At 37.8% G+C, this 14926-nt stretch overlaps 1 protein-coding gene across 3 annotated transcripts in view; it reads left to right on the top strand.

The window, feature by feature from the left end:
* The first annotated feature begins 1642 nt into the window (after window positions 1-1642).
* The window catches only part of CNTNAP2 (contactin associated protein 2), a 1550102-nt gene continuing 1536818 nt past the window's right edge, over window positions 1643-14926 (top strand). Inside the window, exon 1 of one of the 3 annotated variants that reach the window (XM_034416464.3) lies at window positions 1643-2425. In XM_034416464.3, the coding sequence (XP_034272355.1) occupies window positions 2329-2425 (97 nt within the window). In that variant the 5' untranslated portion in view covers window positions 1643-2328. Of the gene's footprint in view, window positions 2426-4058; window positions 4708-14926 lie in introns of those variants that run through there. The other 2 variants (XM_060691806.2, XM_087892376.1) reach the window with 2 other exon arrangements.

The raw sequence follows: 14926 nt of genomic DNA, 5'->3' as shown, positions 1-14926 counted from the left end.
CAAGGGCTAGAAAATAAGTAATGCATTAATTATGCACTCCAATTAGCAAAATCAAATTATAAGAGCAAAGAGAAAAATAGAATGACTGTGGGGCTCAGTCTTGGCTGCAGAGCAGCTCTCTTCTTATGGATTTTTAGTGGCATTAGTAGCAGAGCCTGGACAGCACTTCTGACCTCAGGTAAGTACTGTGTTTCTGTGTTATTTACCGGCATCCCTTCTGAAGCAGGTTGATAAAGGAAAATTCTGTAAGGACTCCGAATTGCTTTGGGGAATTTCTTTTAGGACAATTGCTGCCTGGACTGTTAGAATGTGGAGAGGATGCCAATTTCTATAGGAATGAAGATGCTGGTATTGCACTTAGTTGTATCCAGGGGAATGGCTTGCTGATTGGCTTTCTAGAAAATACTTGCTACCCTCAGTCTTCAAATAATTTTCTGAAATCTGAATTCTAAATAACAAAGTTAGCATGCTGGAGAATGAGAAGTTGGGTGACAGCAGGTAACTTTGCAGATAACTTGGTTGAAAGAAGCTTTTTTTTTTCCAAAAAGGAAAATTTTGCTTCATGAGGCAAAATTGATAAAATAGTTCAATGGATTTCACGTGAGTGGTTTCCTTTCCCTTGAGAAATTTTAATCTAGTCACAAAATCTACTGAGCTATGTGCTATTGATTTAAATAAATAAATAAACTTAACAAGTTTAAAGCAAATATTTATCATGGATTGGTTGACATCAGAATAAAGTATACAATTGTTTATCCTATTTATACAGAAACTTGCATTTGAAGAGCAAGGCATTTGCAAATGCTGATGGTATTCCTACCAAACAGCAGCACTTTTATGTTTCTATTCTATGAAAGTGGCAAGCATATGTTAAAAATAAGTGAATGTATTAATTATATACATAATTAATCAAAATAAAATTATAACAAGAAGCACTGTATCCTAAATCACTGATTTAGACTTTGTGGAGTCAGAGTGAGTGAAACAGGAGAGAAACAGAGAGAAGCAGATTTTTGGATGCAAAACCTACAATAATGTTTGATTGCATTACAAATTCTTGTCCGGTTATTTTAGGATAGCTTTTCTTCCTTGCCTCCTACCATGTGTGTATTTTTAATTGCGGGCGCACACACACACACACACATATAAAGACCAGCAATGGAGCCTTCCCCAGTAGCAGTCCTTCTTGGTTTTTTTGTTTGTTTGTTTGTTTGTTTGTTTTTTTACAAGGCAAGATGCTGAGCAACCAATATGAGTGCTTAGGACCGCTCGGAAGACTTTCTGTCTGAACTGCTTCGATGGTAGTTGGATCCCAGGAGGCTGGAGCAGAGACAGCCTATACCACCTCAGTTTGAAGGCGGGGGAAGGGGCTGCACAGAAGAAGAGAAATATGCAAAAGATAGGAAGCGACTGGTTATTTTTCGGTTCAAAGCAAAAATAAGGGAACAAAATGTCCTTAAGATTGGAAGGAGAGGCTTCCAAATTGAATACCATGGGCAGCACCATCGCCGTTGAGAAGTGTGAGAGCGGCGGCTCCCCATTCTCTTGTAGCCATTGCTGCACCGGCTTTTGCGCAGGGCTGCTGATACTCCTCTAGCTTCCTTTCGTTTTAAAACTAGAGAAGTTCGATAGGCGGCTCTTCCAGCTAGCGGGAAGTATACGGAAGAGAAGGGGGGAGCCGGCGAAAAGGCAGAGAAACGGGAGGGGAGCATTTTCTCCTCCCCATCTGCCTCCTCCCCTTTTTTTGGTTGTTGGTTATATTACCATTGCTGCTAGTCATGGTGACGGCGACAGCATTTCCTTCTGCTGGCGAATGAAGAATAAAAGGAGAGGCTGTTAAGCAGGGCCGGAGTGTTTCTATAGCTTGCTGGCTGATCTAAATGATAGTCTGCTCTATGGTTGGCTGTGCATATGAGCTTCGCGTACCTGTACAGAGGAGCCAGGCTGAGGAAAGCTCTCAGAAGCAGCCCTCTGCTATATGGGAAGAAGGACTCAGCCGTAGCGGTTTTAGCTCGGGGCAGCAGGCAAAGCATTTTCTTCTAATATCCCACTCCGTCTGTCCAAGCCCTTCTCCCTACGAAGTGACCTCACTGTCTCTCATACTTCGTTTGGCGTAGTATGAAGAAGAAGGCTTGCATATATCAAGAGAAAAAGAACCCCAAAGTGTTCGGGACTTCGTGTAAACCAATAAAATAGGTAACTGTACCTGACTTTTACCCCACAAGTGACAATTGATAAGCAGAGGGAGATCTGAGAAAGACCCAGCAAGAGCTTATTTATAACTGCCGCCTGAGACTAAGTGGGGGAAGATAGATCTGAAAGTACAGGATGGTTGTGGTTCTCTATACTAGCTGCAGAGCAGCTCTCTTCCTGTGGATTTTCAGCAACATCAGTGGCAGAACCCAGACAGCCCTTGCCTCCTTTCGTAAGTACTTCCAGAGAACTCCTTTCATGCGTAATGTTTGATTGATTGGGCAGGAAGATATGATAAATCATATATGGGTTCGAAGTTGGTGTTTGGACTGGTGTTGGGAGAGTCTTTCTCATTACTCTCTGGTTAATGTTAAAAAATAGAGCTGAAGTCAATTCTTTGGAATGAAGATGCTGGTGGCAGATTTGTTGAACTGAGAATGCTGATTGTTTTCTGGCAGTTCTTTCTTTGGTCACTTTCTGTAGGATTTTCTGGAGTTTGACTTCTAAAACAGTTTATTGTTGCTGATTAGCCAATGGGCCATATCAAAATACAGGGAAAAAAACTTCTAAAACATAAAGTGCTCGTGTGCACATTGGAGAGTTATTCCTTGTGGCAATAATAGGTTTCATAAATGATTTAGTTGAAGGTGGCAGTATTCTGGGAAAAGAATAAAGTTTTGTTTCTTAAAGCAAAATTAAGATTAGCTACCAGCTTTCTAAAAGAGTGTTATAGAAGTAGTTAATGAAGGGCCAGTGGATTTTACAATGGGTGGTAATTCCTGAGAAGATATGATCTTGTTGCCAGATCTACTGACGTAAGAGCAGATTTTTAGGTTTATAAGTTTAAAACATTAAACAAAATGTCAGCATTTGTTATTATTGTATACAAAGGCTTGTCCAATACCTATAGAAACAGGTTTTCTTACAAACTTCTATGAAATTACCTCCAAAAAGCAACAGTGTTTTTATTTTTCCCTTCTAAATGAAGTGGGAAGTATAACAGTTTTTAAAAAGGGAGATGCATTAATTATACATTCAAATAACTAAAATGAAATTATAATAAACATCTTAAAAAATAGAGCTCAGTAACTCTCATTTGAATCTATTATGGGGTCGGAGTTTGTGGAAGAGGGAAGAAACAGGCAGAGGTGACTTTTGGATGCAATTTCTAATCAAACTCACAAAACCCGTCTGGTTGCTTCCTGTCCTGTCCTATTATCTTAGTACAATTTTTTTCTTGATTTCTTCTATGTGTATTCATACCCGCATACAGGAATATACACAAACAACCACACTCACAGTGGAGCCTCCGGTAATCATCCTGCTGGTTTTACAAGCAGGATACCGAGCTCCTATTCTGAGTGCTTAGGACCGCTCGGAAGACTTGCTGGCTAGACTGCTTCGTTTGTAGCTGGATCCCAGGAGGCTGGAGCACAGGGAGCATATACCATCTCGTTCTGAAGGGGAAGCAAAGAAGAAGAGAAGTAGGAAAAAGAGGAATGTCGATTTGTCGGCGACCTCTTTTTAGGTTCCTTGAAAGCGGAAAATAAAACCCCCAACCCCAAACCTCCTGCCAAGATCACGAAGGAGAGGTTTCCAAGTTCAGTACCATGGATAGCAATACTTGCGTTGCTCTGCTGATCAGGGCAGCCGCTCTCTGCTCTCTAGCGACTCCTGCAAGGCCCACTGCGCAAGGCTGGGGCTGCTGTTTTATCTCCCTTTAGGTTTAAAAGTATAAGTGGGGAAGACTTGGGGAGGTGGCTCTTTCAGGGAGCGGTGGGTACGCGGAAGAGGAGGAGCCGCCGAAAAGACAGAGAGGAGCTGGAGGGACGCGTAGAATTCTCTCTCCTCGGAGCCTCTAGGTTGTTGGTTATTCTGTTACCACTTTTAGTCGCGGAGGCGACCGCAGTGTTTCCTCCTGCTGGTGAATGGTGATTGTAGGAAGACAGAGGCTGTAAGGTTGCTGCTCTGCGGCGGGAACGTCTCCATCGCCCGCTAGCCCGATCTGAATGCGTGCCTGCTTTCTGACTGGCTGTAGTGTGCGTTTGAATCCCACGGATCAATTCAGCGGCAGCCGGGCAAAGGAAAGCTTTTTGAAGCACCCCTTCTCTTTACAGAAAAAGCTGAGGAGCTGTGATTTCTGCCACAGCGGTTGAGTGTTTATTCCCGAAAGCTGCTCGCTCTCTCCGAGATCTTGTCCTGTAAAGTGACATCTGTTCCTATTGGTCTGATATCCTGAAGTGAAGTTGCTTACCTATATTCCAAAAGAAAAGAACGCTGAAGTCTCGGGAACTTCGACACACGACAGTGACATTTCCCTCAAGGTGACAAGCAGCAGATGAAGATTGAAGAAAGAGAATTGAAGACGGAATCAGAATATTTCCAACTGATACCTGGGACTAACAGTTTGAAGGTGCAGGATGGCTGGGGTTCGCGCTGCCTTCAAAAGAGCTCTCTTCCTGTGGATTTTGAGCAACATCAGCGACAGAGTCCAGACAGCCTTTCCGTCCTCCCGTAAGTACCGCGCTTCCACATTGAGGCAGTGACAAGTTGTATTTAATGGGGCAGGTTAGTAAGGGAAGTCAAATAAAGGCTTGCAGATTGTTTGGAATTGCTGCAGGGAAGGTCGGAAAATCGCAAGACAGGTACCGGCTTTTCTTGGAACCGAAGTATTGACGGCATTTAGTTGAACCGAGGGAACAAGCTGGCGGGTGCTGGTTGGCTTTCTTTGAAGTTTTTGTTTTCCCATTCATGGTGGGGATTTTCTAGAGCTGATTTCTGAAAAGCAAAGCGCAAAGAGAGTGGATACCCAGGGCGATAATGGGGAATTTTGCGGCTGATTCTGATGAATAAAGTTTCGTTTCTTGAAGAAAAATCAGTAAAATGTAAGCCTTCTGAAGAGCTGTTATGAAAGCACCTATCCGGTGAGTCAGTGAGATTTCACATGGGGGGGGTATCCCTAGGTGCCCTAAGGAGATTCAATACATTGAGCTACCTTCAGAAACCTAACAATTTTACAGTACATGCATGTTTGTAGCATTAGTTGTTTGATATCAGAGTGAAATATTCTGTTGTTTGCCTAATTTTTGTAGAAAGCTGCTTTTCTAGCTTATGGAACTATATACAGCATTCCAGAGAATGGCAGTTTGACTTTCTCTTCCAAATGATCTACATGCATGTGATACACAGTGCTGACTCTTCTGCTTTTGGGGGACACAAGTATTGTATGCTGTTTTTTTATAATCAGTCATACTGAAGATTTAATAGCCAAACCTGGTGGTATTTGACTCAGCATATTTCCATCTACTACTTATAATAACTGGTACTTGTTTATTTTGTCACAAAGAGAAAAAGTGATATCAGAGCTCAATCATATTTGAAGAAAATCTTGGTTGCTGATCATTTGTGAGGAATGACAGATATCAGTGGGAGGTAATCTATGGCCTCTATACCTATTTGATAAAAGTCCAAGTTTGGTAAAAAGAGGTATGATGGTAAGTTGTGTCACAAGTTAAAGAAGTGCAAATGTCTTATTATTCTCTAAAGAGTATGTGATATTAAGAGGAGCATGTCTTAACACATGAACCAAATAATCTCAAGCCACATTAATTTATTCCCTCTTTTAGAAATAATCTAATGCTGGGCCTTTTGCTTAGTGCTGTTGGATTGCTCTTAATATTGATTTCATCCCTGTTAATATATGCAGTGATATTGTATATAAGAAAGAGAAAGTAAAGAAAGACTCAGTCATCCTTGCTCTGCAGAATCAATATTTGATGTCCAATATGTTGAAATCCAAATTTTGCATAGCTTTCTTCAGGTACATAAAGTGCAAGATTACACTTTAACGCGTATGCACGCATATACATACTCTTGTTATATGAATGGCTTACAGGAGGTTTGTTTACGATACTCCCTAGCATTGTATTATGAGTATGTATGTGTGTATATATGTACATGCACACACACTTATCATATATGAACACATACATAGTTTTAGAGTACTCAAATTTGGATTTAGGTATAAATCAATCAAAAAGTTAGACAATATACTTTTGTAAAGAAAGAATTTGAGGACTTCTTTCTTCAGAATCCTGAAAAAACAGTACATAAATAGGTTTTATATAGTCATATTTGTTTTTTAGTTTCTGAGAATGTGTGTTCCTCTCCTCCCCATTCCCCTCCTTTCCCCCTCTCTCTTCCCCTTCCCCTCCCTCTCTCTCTCTCTCTCTGCCTGCCCACTCTATGCTTGCCTCCTGTTAAACAGACAGTTGTATTATTGTAACTACATTAATAAAGTGGAAGTGGGATCGACTGATAGGGAGATGCATAGAGGCAGAAACAAAATCAAACATAACCAGATCTGCTTTCTTGAACAAGTACATCAAACCAAATTATATACTAACATATCAAAAATTAGTCAAATACAGTTGTGCAGAAAAGCATAAAAACTCAGACGTCCATATGCTAAAGTTAGATTCTCTTCAAACTTCAAATAAGATGAATTTGCATAATGTGAAAACCTGAACAAAAAGTGGATTTGGTGCCCAATTTTGTAATCCAAATGTACTGACAAATACGCTCAGCACCAGTTTTTCTGCAGCATATGTCAAACTTTTTTCCCCTAAGGTTATGCCTTTTTCAATCACAAAATAGGTAATTCACATAAAATGAGGGAAACTCTTTACCTACCTGAAATGAAAGTAAAATAGTAAAAGTGATTTAAAACAAATGTCTAAAAAGTCTTAATGCTACCTAAGCGTTCTTATTTGTAAATCTTTGGTGGATGAACCTATTTTACAGATATTTGAGTTTCTTGGTAAGAAGTTATATACTGGATCACCCTATGATTTTTATCGCTTGCTTGTTTTGACACAGAAATTAGTTAGGTAATTGCATAATGGGAGAACATTTTTTTGAAGACTGTTTTGAAGAGCAGTCTTCTGAATGTTATGCATGTAGATTGGGTATGATCCATATTACTGCAGGATCAGTTATAGAACTCTCATAATGCAACTCAATGTTATGAACTACATATACTGTTTAATAGAAGAATGCAATGGTTCAGATTCCATTTTGAAAAGGTAGCATGTGATATCTTGGTGTATGAATATAGCATCTTTAACACAGGCCTGATTCAGGCCCCTACCTCATGACTATTTTTTGCAGCTTCATGACATGTGCTTAGGTACCCCAAATATCTTTTATACATTATGTTTGAAATGTTACATAGCCTTACTATTTAATACAATATGACTCAAATTTATTATTAACCATGTATACCTCTCTCTCTCTGTGTTTATTTATTGCAAGGATAACCACAGTTATAGAGAAGCTGCTGAAGTCAATATACATAGTCACATATAACTTGGCACAAAAGAACATTAAGTGCTAAAGTTGCTTTATAAATAAATACATTAAACATTCTAGTTGTTTCATTTAGTAGAATTAACTAAACTAAGTATTTCTCTATAAGACTAGGATTATGGCAAATATATATAAACTTTGAATCTCATATAAGTTCTCATACAAATAAAATATACAGTATCATTTAATCCTATGCTTTGATAATTAATATTACAAATACCAATTTTTAAATGATTGCAACAGTTAAACAATCAATGGACTGATAAGATTTAAAAATGATGAAGATACTGAACTATTTATTTTAAAGATAATGAAAAGCTTAGCCAGGAGAGGTCATCAGAAGACAAAAAGTAAAAGAAAATAATGTTTAAATTTCTTTCTGCCATTTCTTTATTTTCATATTTAGGAAATAAGAAAATGGAATGTAAACATGGCTTTTTGGGGAGAGTAAGTAATCGGCAAAAATTGTGATTTCACAATAAATTTCAGTCTGCTATGAATAGGATAAAATAACTTGCTTCTTACAGGAAAACAATATGATTGCTATTGTAGAAAGACATTACTATTCCTTAGCAGATGCTTGTTGAAATAATATGATGAAGAAATAAGAATAAAAAATCAATTTTATGTGTGTATACATACATTGTCTAATATAGGTTAAAAAGAATGCTGGGTGTGTAACATTTGTAAGCAATACTCATACAGATGAGTATACTGAATACAGGTACAAATTGAACAGGCAATAAAGCCCATTGCCTAATAAGAATGATATTCTTATGGGATATGGGGGAATACATAGAACTGGATAATGGCAATTCAATAGTAAGCCTGTTAGTCACACAACATTCGTATTTTCTACCTGGTACTATGCTTTTTTCTCAGACAATGCACAGAATGTCCTTGGGGGCTATTAAAATTAACATGTAGGTAGAATGCATCTGTGATCAATTTGCATCGCCCAGCATCAGCATCATCTATAATGAATGGGTGATGTTAAAAATCCTATCTGTAGACTGCTAATGTTTGCATATTTTTATATATCTTCAGAGACAAGTGCACAATTCGACATCTCACTGGCTTTCTCAAATCTGAAAAATAATCTATAGTGAATACATTAGAAACATAAATTCCATTTATTCCTTCTGATCAAGGAATAAAATAAAAGAGTCACATTTATACTGATATTATGCATTTCTTTATGTTTATAAAGATGTACCGGTACATATAATGAAAAAGTAGTACTTGAAGAATATAACCATTGACTTTATTAGTAAATACCAAGTCCTACAGCAAATAGTATAAATTAAATTCCAGTTGGTTAGTTGTTTATTTTACTTTTTGCAGTCTGATTGTATTTGATATAGATTTTAGTGTTTTGTTCACACAAGATCACTGAATGAAGATGCATTAGTCACAATATATAGTTATAGCAAACACCTAAGGCATCAGAATTGAGGACAAACTTCAAAATGCAAGGCTTTAGAAATCCAAGCATTGCTGGCTTTCAGATGCTACATTTTATGTTATTCTCCAGCAACTGCATCCTACTGAGACCTCATTTACTCAACATGCAGCAGGCAATGCCTTTTATTGACTTGCCATGCTACTTTGTACAAATGCAGTTGTTATCCATAACAACTGACAGAACATAAACAATGCATTTGTCAGGAAAAGCCAATTTGGTTCATGCTACTTGCTCTCAATATTTCAAAGAGCTGTTGGTCTTCTGTGTTGTGATTTCTAAAAATCATGTCAAGCTTCTTCTGATGACCTTCTTGTTTAGGCTTTTATCCTTTTAAGATATTTAAGTCCAGATAACCATCTTTCAGCTACTGCAATTGTAATAGGAACTAATGTAACATTCTTCAATGTTCTAACCAGAAGCCAAAAACTTAGTAGCCTTGGCTACCTTGACAAATTGTTTAGCCCTTTCAGTCCAGATCTTGGAAAAATCTTTTGAAAGATCATGTGACATGTTCAGTTCCTGGGAAATGCTTAAAACTATTTCAAATCTAGCATCATTCTAATAAGACAATTAACAGACTGTGACTGTCTTTCTTCTGTTTTAGAAAAAAAACTCTTGAACTTAAATTATTGTGCACTTATTATTTTCTTTTTCAAAAGTAATCTAACAAGTTCTCTGCTTCCCTAACATCAGTATGCATCTATTCAAATTAATTGGGAAACCTATCTTGGGAAATTGTTGATTCAAGAAATCCACTGTTTCAGTAATAATCCTTGTTGATTGCAGGATCTATCTGATTGCTGATAATCTTGAAAAACTAAGCTAAATGATAATCTTTATTAAGATTTGGATGTGACAAGTAAATCTCTGTCCTGTAGACTAGGAAGCAAAAGAAAATCTCAGAAGACTATAGGAAACTTCTTTTATAATATTGGCAAGAAATTGGTGTAGATTCATTCAGAAAGTCACCAAGAGTTGAAATGAATCTGAAGATGGTTCTCAGCCTAATTAGCCTGTGTCCATTTTATTGAAAAATGTCAGTGATTAAACCTGGAAGCTTCTGAGTGCTTATTGACTGTGCCTGGATGCTGTCTTAATTTGTTCTCTATAAAATACCTACCTGAAGTAGCTAAATTAAGATGCTTTTCATGCTTCACCCTGGCATTTGCCTTGCAACTATGGAGTGCCGAATTGTATTTTGAATTTTATTCTATGAAAAGCATCCTTCAATGTGCATTGAAGCCTACATCATGTAGTCTGCATTTTTGAATTAGGGATAATCTGGGGCTGGATAAAGAGAGGACAGAGAGCAAGTGCTAATTACTTTAATTCACTGGAATTGGCAAAGGATGAAAATAGTTTTCTATTTCTATTTATAAATATATATAAATAAATTTACATTAATATCTATTCTGTATGCCAAAGGATGAAAATAGAGTTCTTGAATTTATCAAGAATGTTGCTATCTTAATTTTGTTCTTTCTAAAAATACCTTGTTAGAGGTAATACTGAAGAATTTGAGGTTGGTAACCATAGTCAAATTGGATGAGGAAAGTTTTAAGAAAAAAAAAATAGAATACACTGCTGAGTGGATTGAAAATTCCTACCATCATTGAAGGAATCTGAAAGCTGTCTTTGCCTATTTGACTGCTCTGCAGGTTTTATATCATAGACCATGAAATATTTCTGGATCAGGGGATTGAGGGTGGATGGCAATGTGTTGTGTTGGTTCATCTCCTTTCTCTGGGGTTGGTTCCAAATGGTGATGATTGGGGATAAGATATCTACCTCATGTATGCTCCTACCATGTAGGGATCAATTCTTTCCAACATTTACATGAAGCTGTTAAAATAAAACATCCATCCATTTGGATAATCCATCCAGTTCATCCATTGAGGTAAGATATCATTCATATGCTCATGATCCCTAAATATATATTTCTACCCCTGGCAGATTAAACAATCCTATTGACATCTTATCCTCTTGTTTGAAGGCTATGATACCCAGAATGGAGAATAGACTTCAATTGGAGCCCAACAAGAATGAGTTTCTTTGGGTTTTGGAATCAAGAACAATGCCATTTTGGGGCTGAATGGGATTGTATGACTCCAAACAGAGTGAGTGCACAATATGGGAGTTCTCCAGGACTTACAACTCCTGCTCAAAAAGCAAGTGTCAATCTTGGCTAGGTGGGCCTTTGCACAGCTTTGTGCTATTCATTTACACCTGTTCCTGGATCAGGGGGCTTTGCTCAAGGTTACTTAGTGACTTACCTAAGGATGAGCATTTGTAATATGCTCTACATGGGGCTACACTTAAAGGGTATCTGAAGCTTCAGTTGCTGGAAAATGCAGTAGCAATTACACGTGCTTCTAAAAAGCATATATTATCTCTCATGTCAGCTGCATTGGTTGCCAATCTGCTTCTGGGTCCACTTCAAGGTGGTGATTTAGACTTTTAAAGCTCTTCATGGCATGGAGATGGTTATCGGAGGGACCACCTCTCCCGCATGACATCTGCTCATCCTGTCAAATCCAACCAGAGAAGCATGCTGTGGGTATTGAGTCTCAGGGAACTACAATTGGTGGGTCCAAGGGGCTCTAATGCCCACATTTTGAAGCATTCTGCCCACTGAATTGAGGTCAGCTTCATCCCTCATTATTGTCCAGAAGTCCTTTAAGACGGACTTTGTCATCAGGCCCGGAATCTCAGGGGCTATGAGATATTGCGGTTGGTCTGTTGCTGATCAACTCTCATCTCTTTCCCTGTGTATGTTTATATGGTTATATTTGATATGTTTTGGTTTTTTTATTCTTTTTTCCTATATGCCACCCACAATCACTTTTTATGAGATGGGTAGATAGATGGATGGATGGATGGATGGATGGATGGATGGATGATAAGTAGATAGATAGAATCATTGCAGTAGTCCGACTGGACAATGGATATTTGTTGGTGTTGATGTTGTTACTATTATTCAAAATGAGCTCAGAACTCTCACAGATAAACATCTGATAGATAAAACTGCTTGGTTTTGGCCTTTCTTTTTCAACAATAAAAACTACTATACAGATTATTTAATTACATAAAAGCTCTGAACCTTTCTTCCAAATTTCTACCATGAGAGGTTATTAAAAACATGCTTTGGGGGGATCATTTTTCATCTGCTTTCATAACCTTTTTTTTTTTTTTTTTGGTAATATAAAGGACTTAACATCCTAGAGGCCCAGATAGTTCAAAACTGTTGTTTATTGTGTTTGTATTCAACTGTGAATTAAAGGCCAGTTCCTGATTATTCAAAATTATTAGAATAGCATCACAATTTGTAAACTATTGGACAATAATTTTAGGTTGCAATAAAATATGGCTCAATATAGTCATGGAAATATCAACTGTCAGAATTGAATTGAACCAGGCTTGGAAATAAAGCATAAGTCACAGTATATTGGTGTTTGTTACCAAATGACATGTTTAAAAATATTCAACATGCCTCCCATTCAGTGTGAACATCTAGCGGGGATTTAATGAAAATACCATTTGTATATTTATGTAACAGCAAGCATTAAAATGTTATGATTACCATCTCAGCAACTTTTATCAGTGAATGTTGTATAATACTGTTGAATCTAACTGTATACTTTAGCAAACTCTGATATCCTTGCTTGAAAGCATTGAAAAACATATTCATTAATTTCCCTTTTTAGAAGATCTTGGCATCTGCTTGATTGCAGAAGTTGAGACAACCATACATATTTTCTGGAGCTGCCCTCTGTACCACTTAAAGAATTTCTCAACACATGCTTGACTTTAATCAAAAAAATTTTTTCTTTAGAGCAATCAATAGTATCAATAGAAACTCAATAGAACTCAGTGTGATGGAATGCAGTCTGGATTCTCAGGAGTAAGGAGCTGCATTCTAGAGGACCAAGAGACAGCAAAGTTTGATTGGGAGAAAGAAAGTCAAAATAGCTTCTCAGAGTATATTTGATGATACAAATATCCTGGCGAGATTACATTTGTGGTAGGGTCCAAAACCAGCACCATTGATTACATCCTAACTTCTATGGACTTACTACATTATGTAGAAAATTTTGATGTCCTACCTTACCTGGAAAGTGATCATATACCTTCGTGTATATTAAAGGTCTACACAGTGGAGAGGTGGGTTCAGGATAACCACAGCCTAGAATCTCTCAGGATATGTCTAGTAGTTTAAAAATGTCACATGTAATTGACTAACCCTGTGATTGATTGATGTATATATCAAAAGGATGTAAATATTAATTCCCTTTTCCAATAACCACTCCCTCATAACTCCTCCTTAACTTGGCTCCGCCTCCTTAGTATATAAGCCCCATCCGCTCCTTCATCCTGAGCTCTTTTCTGTCATGATACCTGTTAAGATGTTTAATAGAAACAATAAATATATTTAATAGAAAAGGAATGACTTCTATGAGTTATTGGGCTTGATCCTTGAATCTACATAACAAATTGGTAGCAGAGGTCGGTTTTATGCCCATAACTCTGAAACATGACTGAAAGCAAAAAGAGAATGAATACCAGAGAATATTCAAAATTAATGGCAGCGCAACTGTCACCACCCAAAGCAATCCCAGAGGGAACAACAAACGAAAGAAAACCAGCACTAATTTCCAAAACTACGCCAGAAAACAATGACAGGAGAATCGAAGAAAAGACAGATGCCACAGCAGATTCAAACAAACTAAAAAAAAACATTTTAAAAATACTAAACTCACCTACCAACAACAAAGAACTCATCGAAAACCTTGGACAACTAATTAAACAACATGAAGCCACAGATGGAGCTCAAAAATTGAACATGAAGGCCACAGAAACCAGCCCGGTGAGAGACGAACCAAACAACAACGGCCAGTATGAAACTGGTGGGAAAATTTTGGCGCCCATTTTTGAACGGCGGCCATCTTTAGTCGAATAAACAACAAAGATGGCCGACTGTACACTAAGGGATGACCTGAATCCAAAATGGCCAACACAGGCTCAAACCTATTTAAAAACAAAAGAAATAAAAACAATACCTCACTCACAAAATCAACCCACCGAAGCCGAAATAGATTCTCACCACAGCTTTTGGATCAGAACTAAAATTACCACTACATTACCCTAATGCACTAAAAATGTCCAAAGAAATTACAGACATTGAACAAAAAATAAACAAACACTATATAAAGGGCGCAGACATCACCACCGAAAAACCGCTGACACTATTCAATCCGGACACTAACTACAGCCTTCTACCACTAACACAATCCCCAATACCGAAAAACCGCTAAAAATACTTACCATCACAACGACATCGCCTGATTGACCAGGATATCTACCCAGACGATCCATCGATGATCCAGAGGACGACTCGATTCCCATCTGGCCACAACCGGCACCCAGAGACTCATCCAGTCGAGACAGGCCCACGCTCAGGAGCAGCGGAGAAAGGAACCTCTCTTGACGACTTCAGAATAGAAATGAACTTCGCACATGCGCAGAACAACCTAAAGGAAAGAGAAAAAAAAAGTTCAAGCCTGTCTTTTTAAATTGCCTGCAAGTATTCCATTACCATATTACTGCTTTCCTATGATTCAGAACCATGGACAGCCACTCTCAGTAAGTAACACTTCACACAACTCAGGGACCTTACCCATCAACTTCCCTATTTTAAAATTAGATGAAACCAATTTACAAAAATGGAATCAACAGCTCCAAGTCACTTTTCTGAGAGAAAACTTACTTTTCATGATTACTGACCCTCCAAAAAAACCTTGGACACTTGAATTGGACTGCCTACATCACAAAGCATTTTACCTATTAATAGCTAGTATTTCCCCCAGTATTTCCCCTAGTATTAACCATTATTTAACTGTACCA

Source organism: Pantherophis guttatus, chromosome 4, assembly GCF_059756535.1.
Source record: "Pantherophis guttatus breed Tessera chromosome 4, ASM5975653v1, whole genome shotgun sequence".
NCBI classification, from domain to species: Eukaryota; Metazoa; Chordata; class Lepidosauria; order Squamata; family Colubridae; genus Pantherophis; species Pantherophis guttatus.
This window is presented reverse-complemented; position numbering and strand designations above follow the sequence as displayed.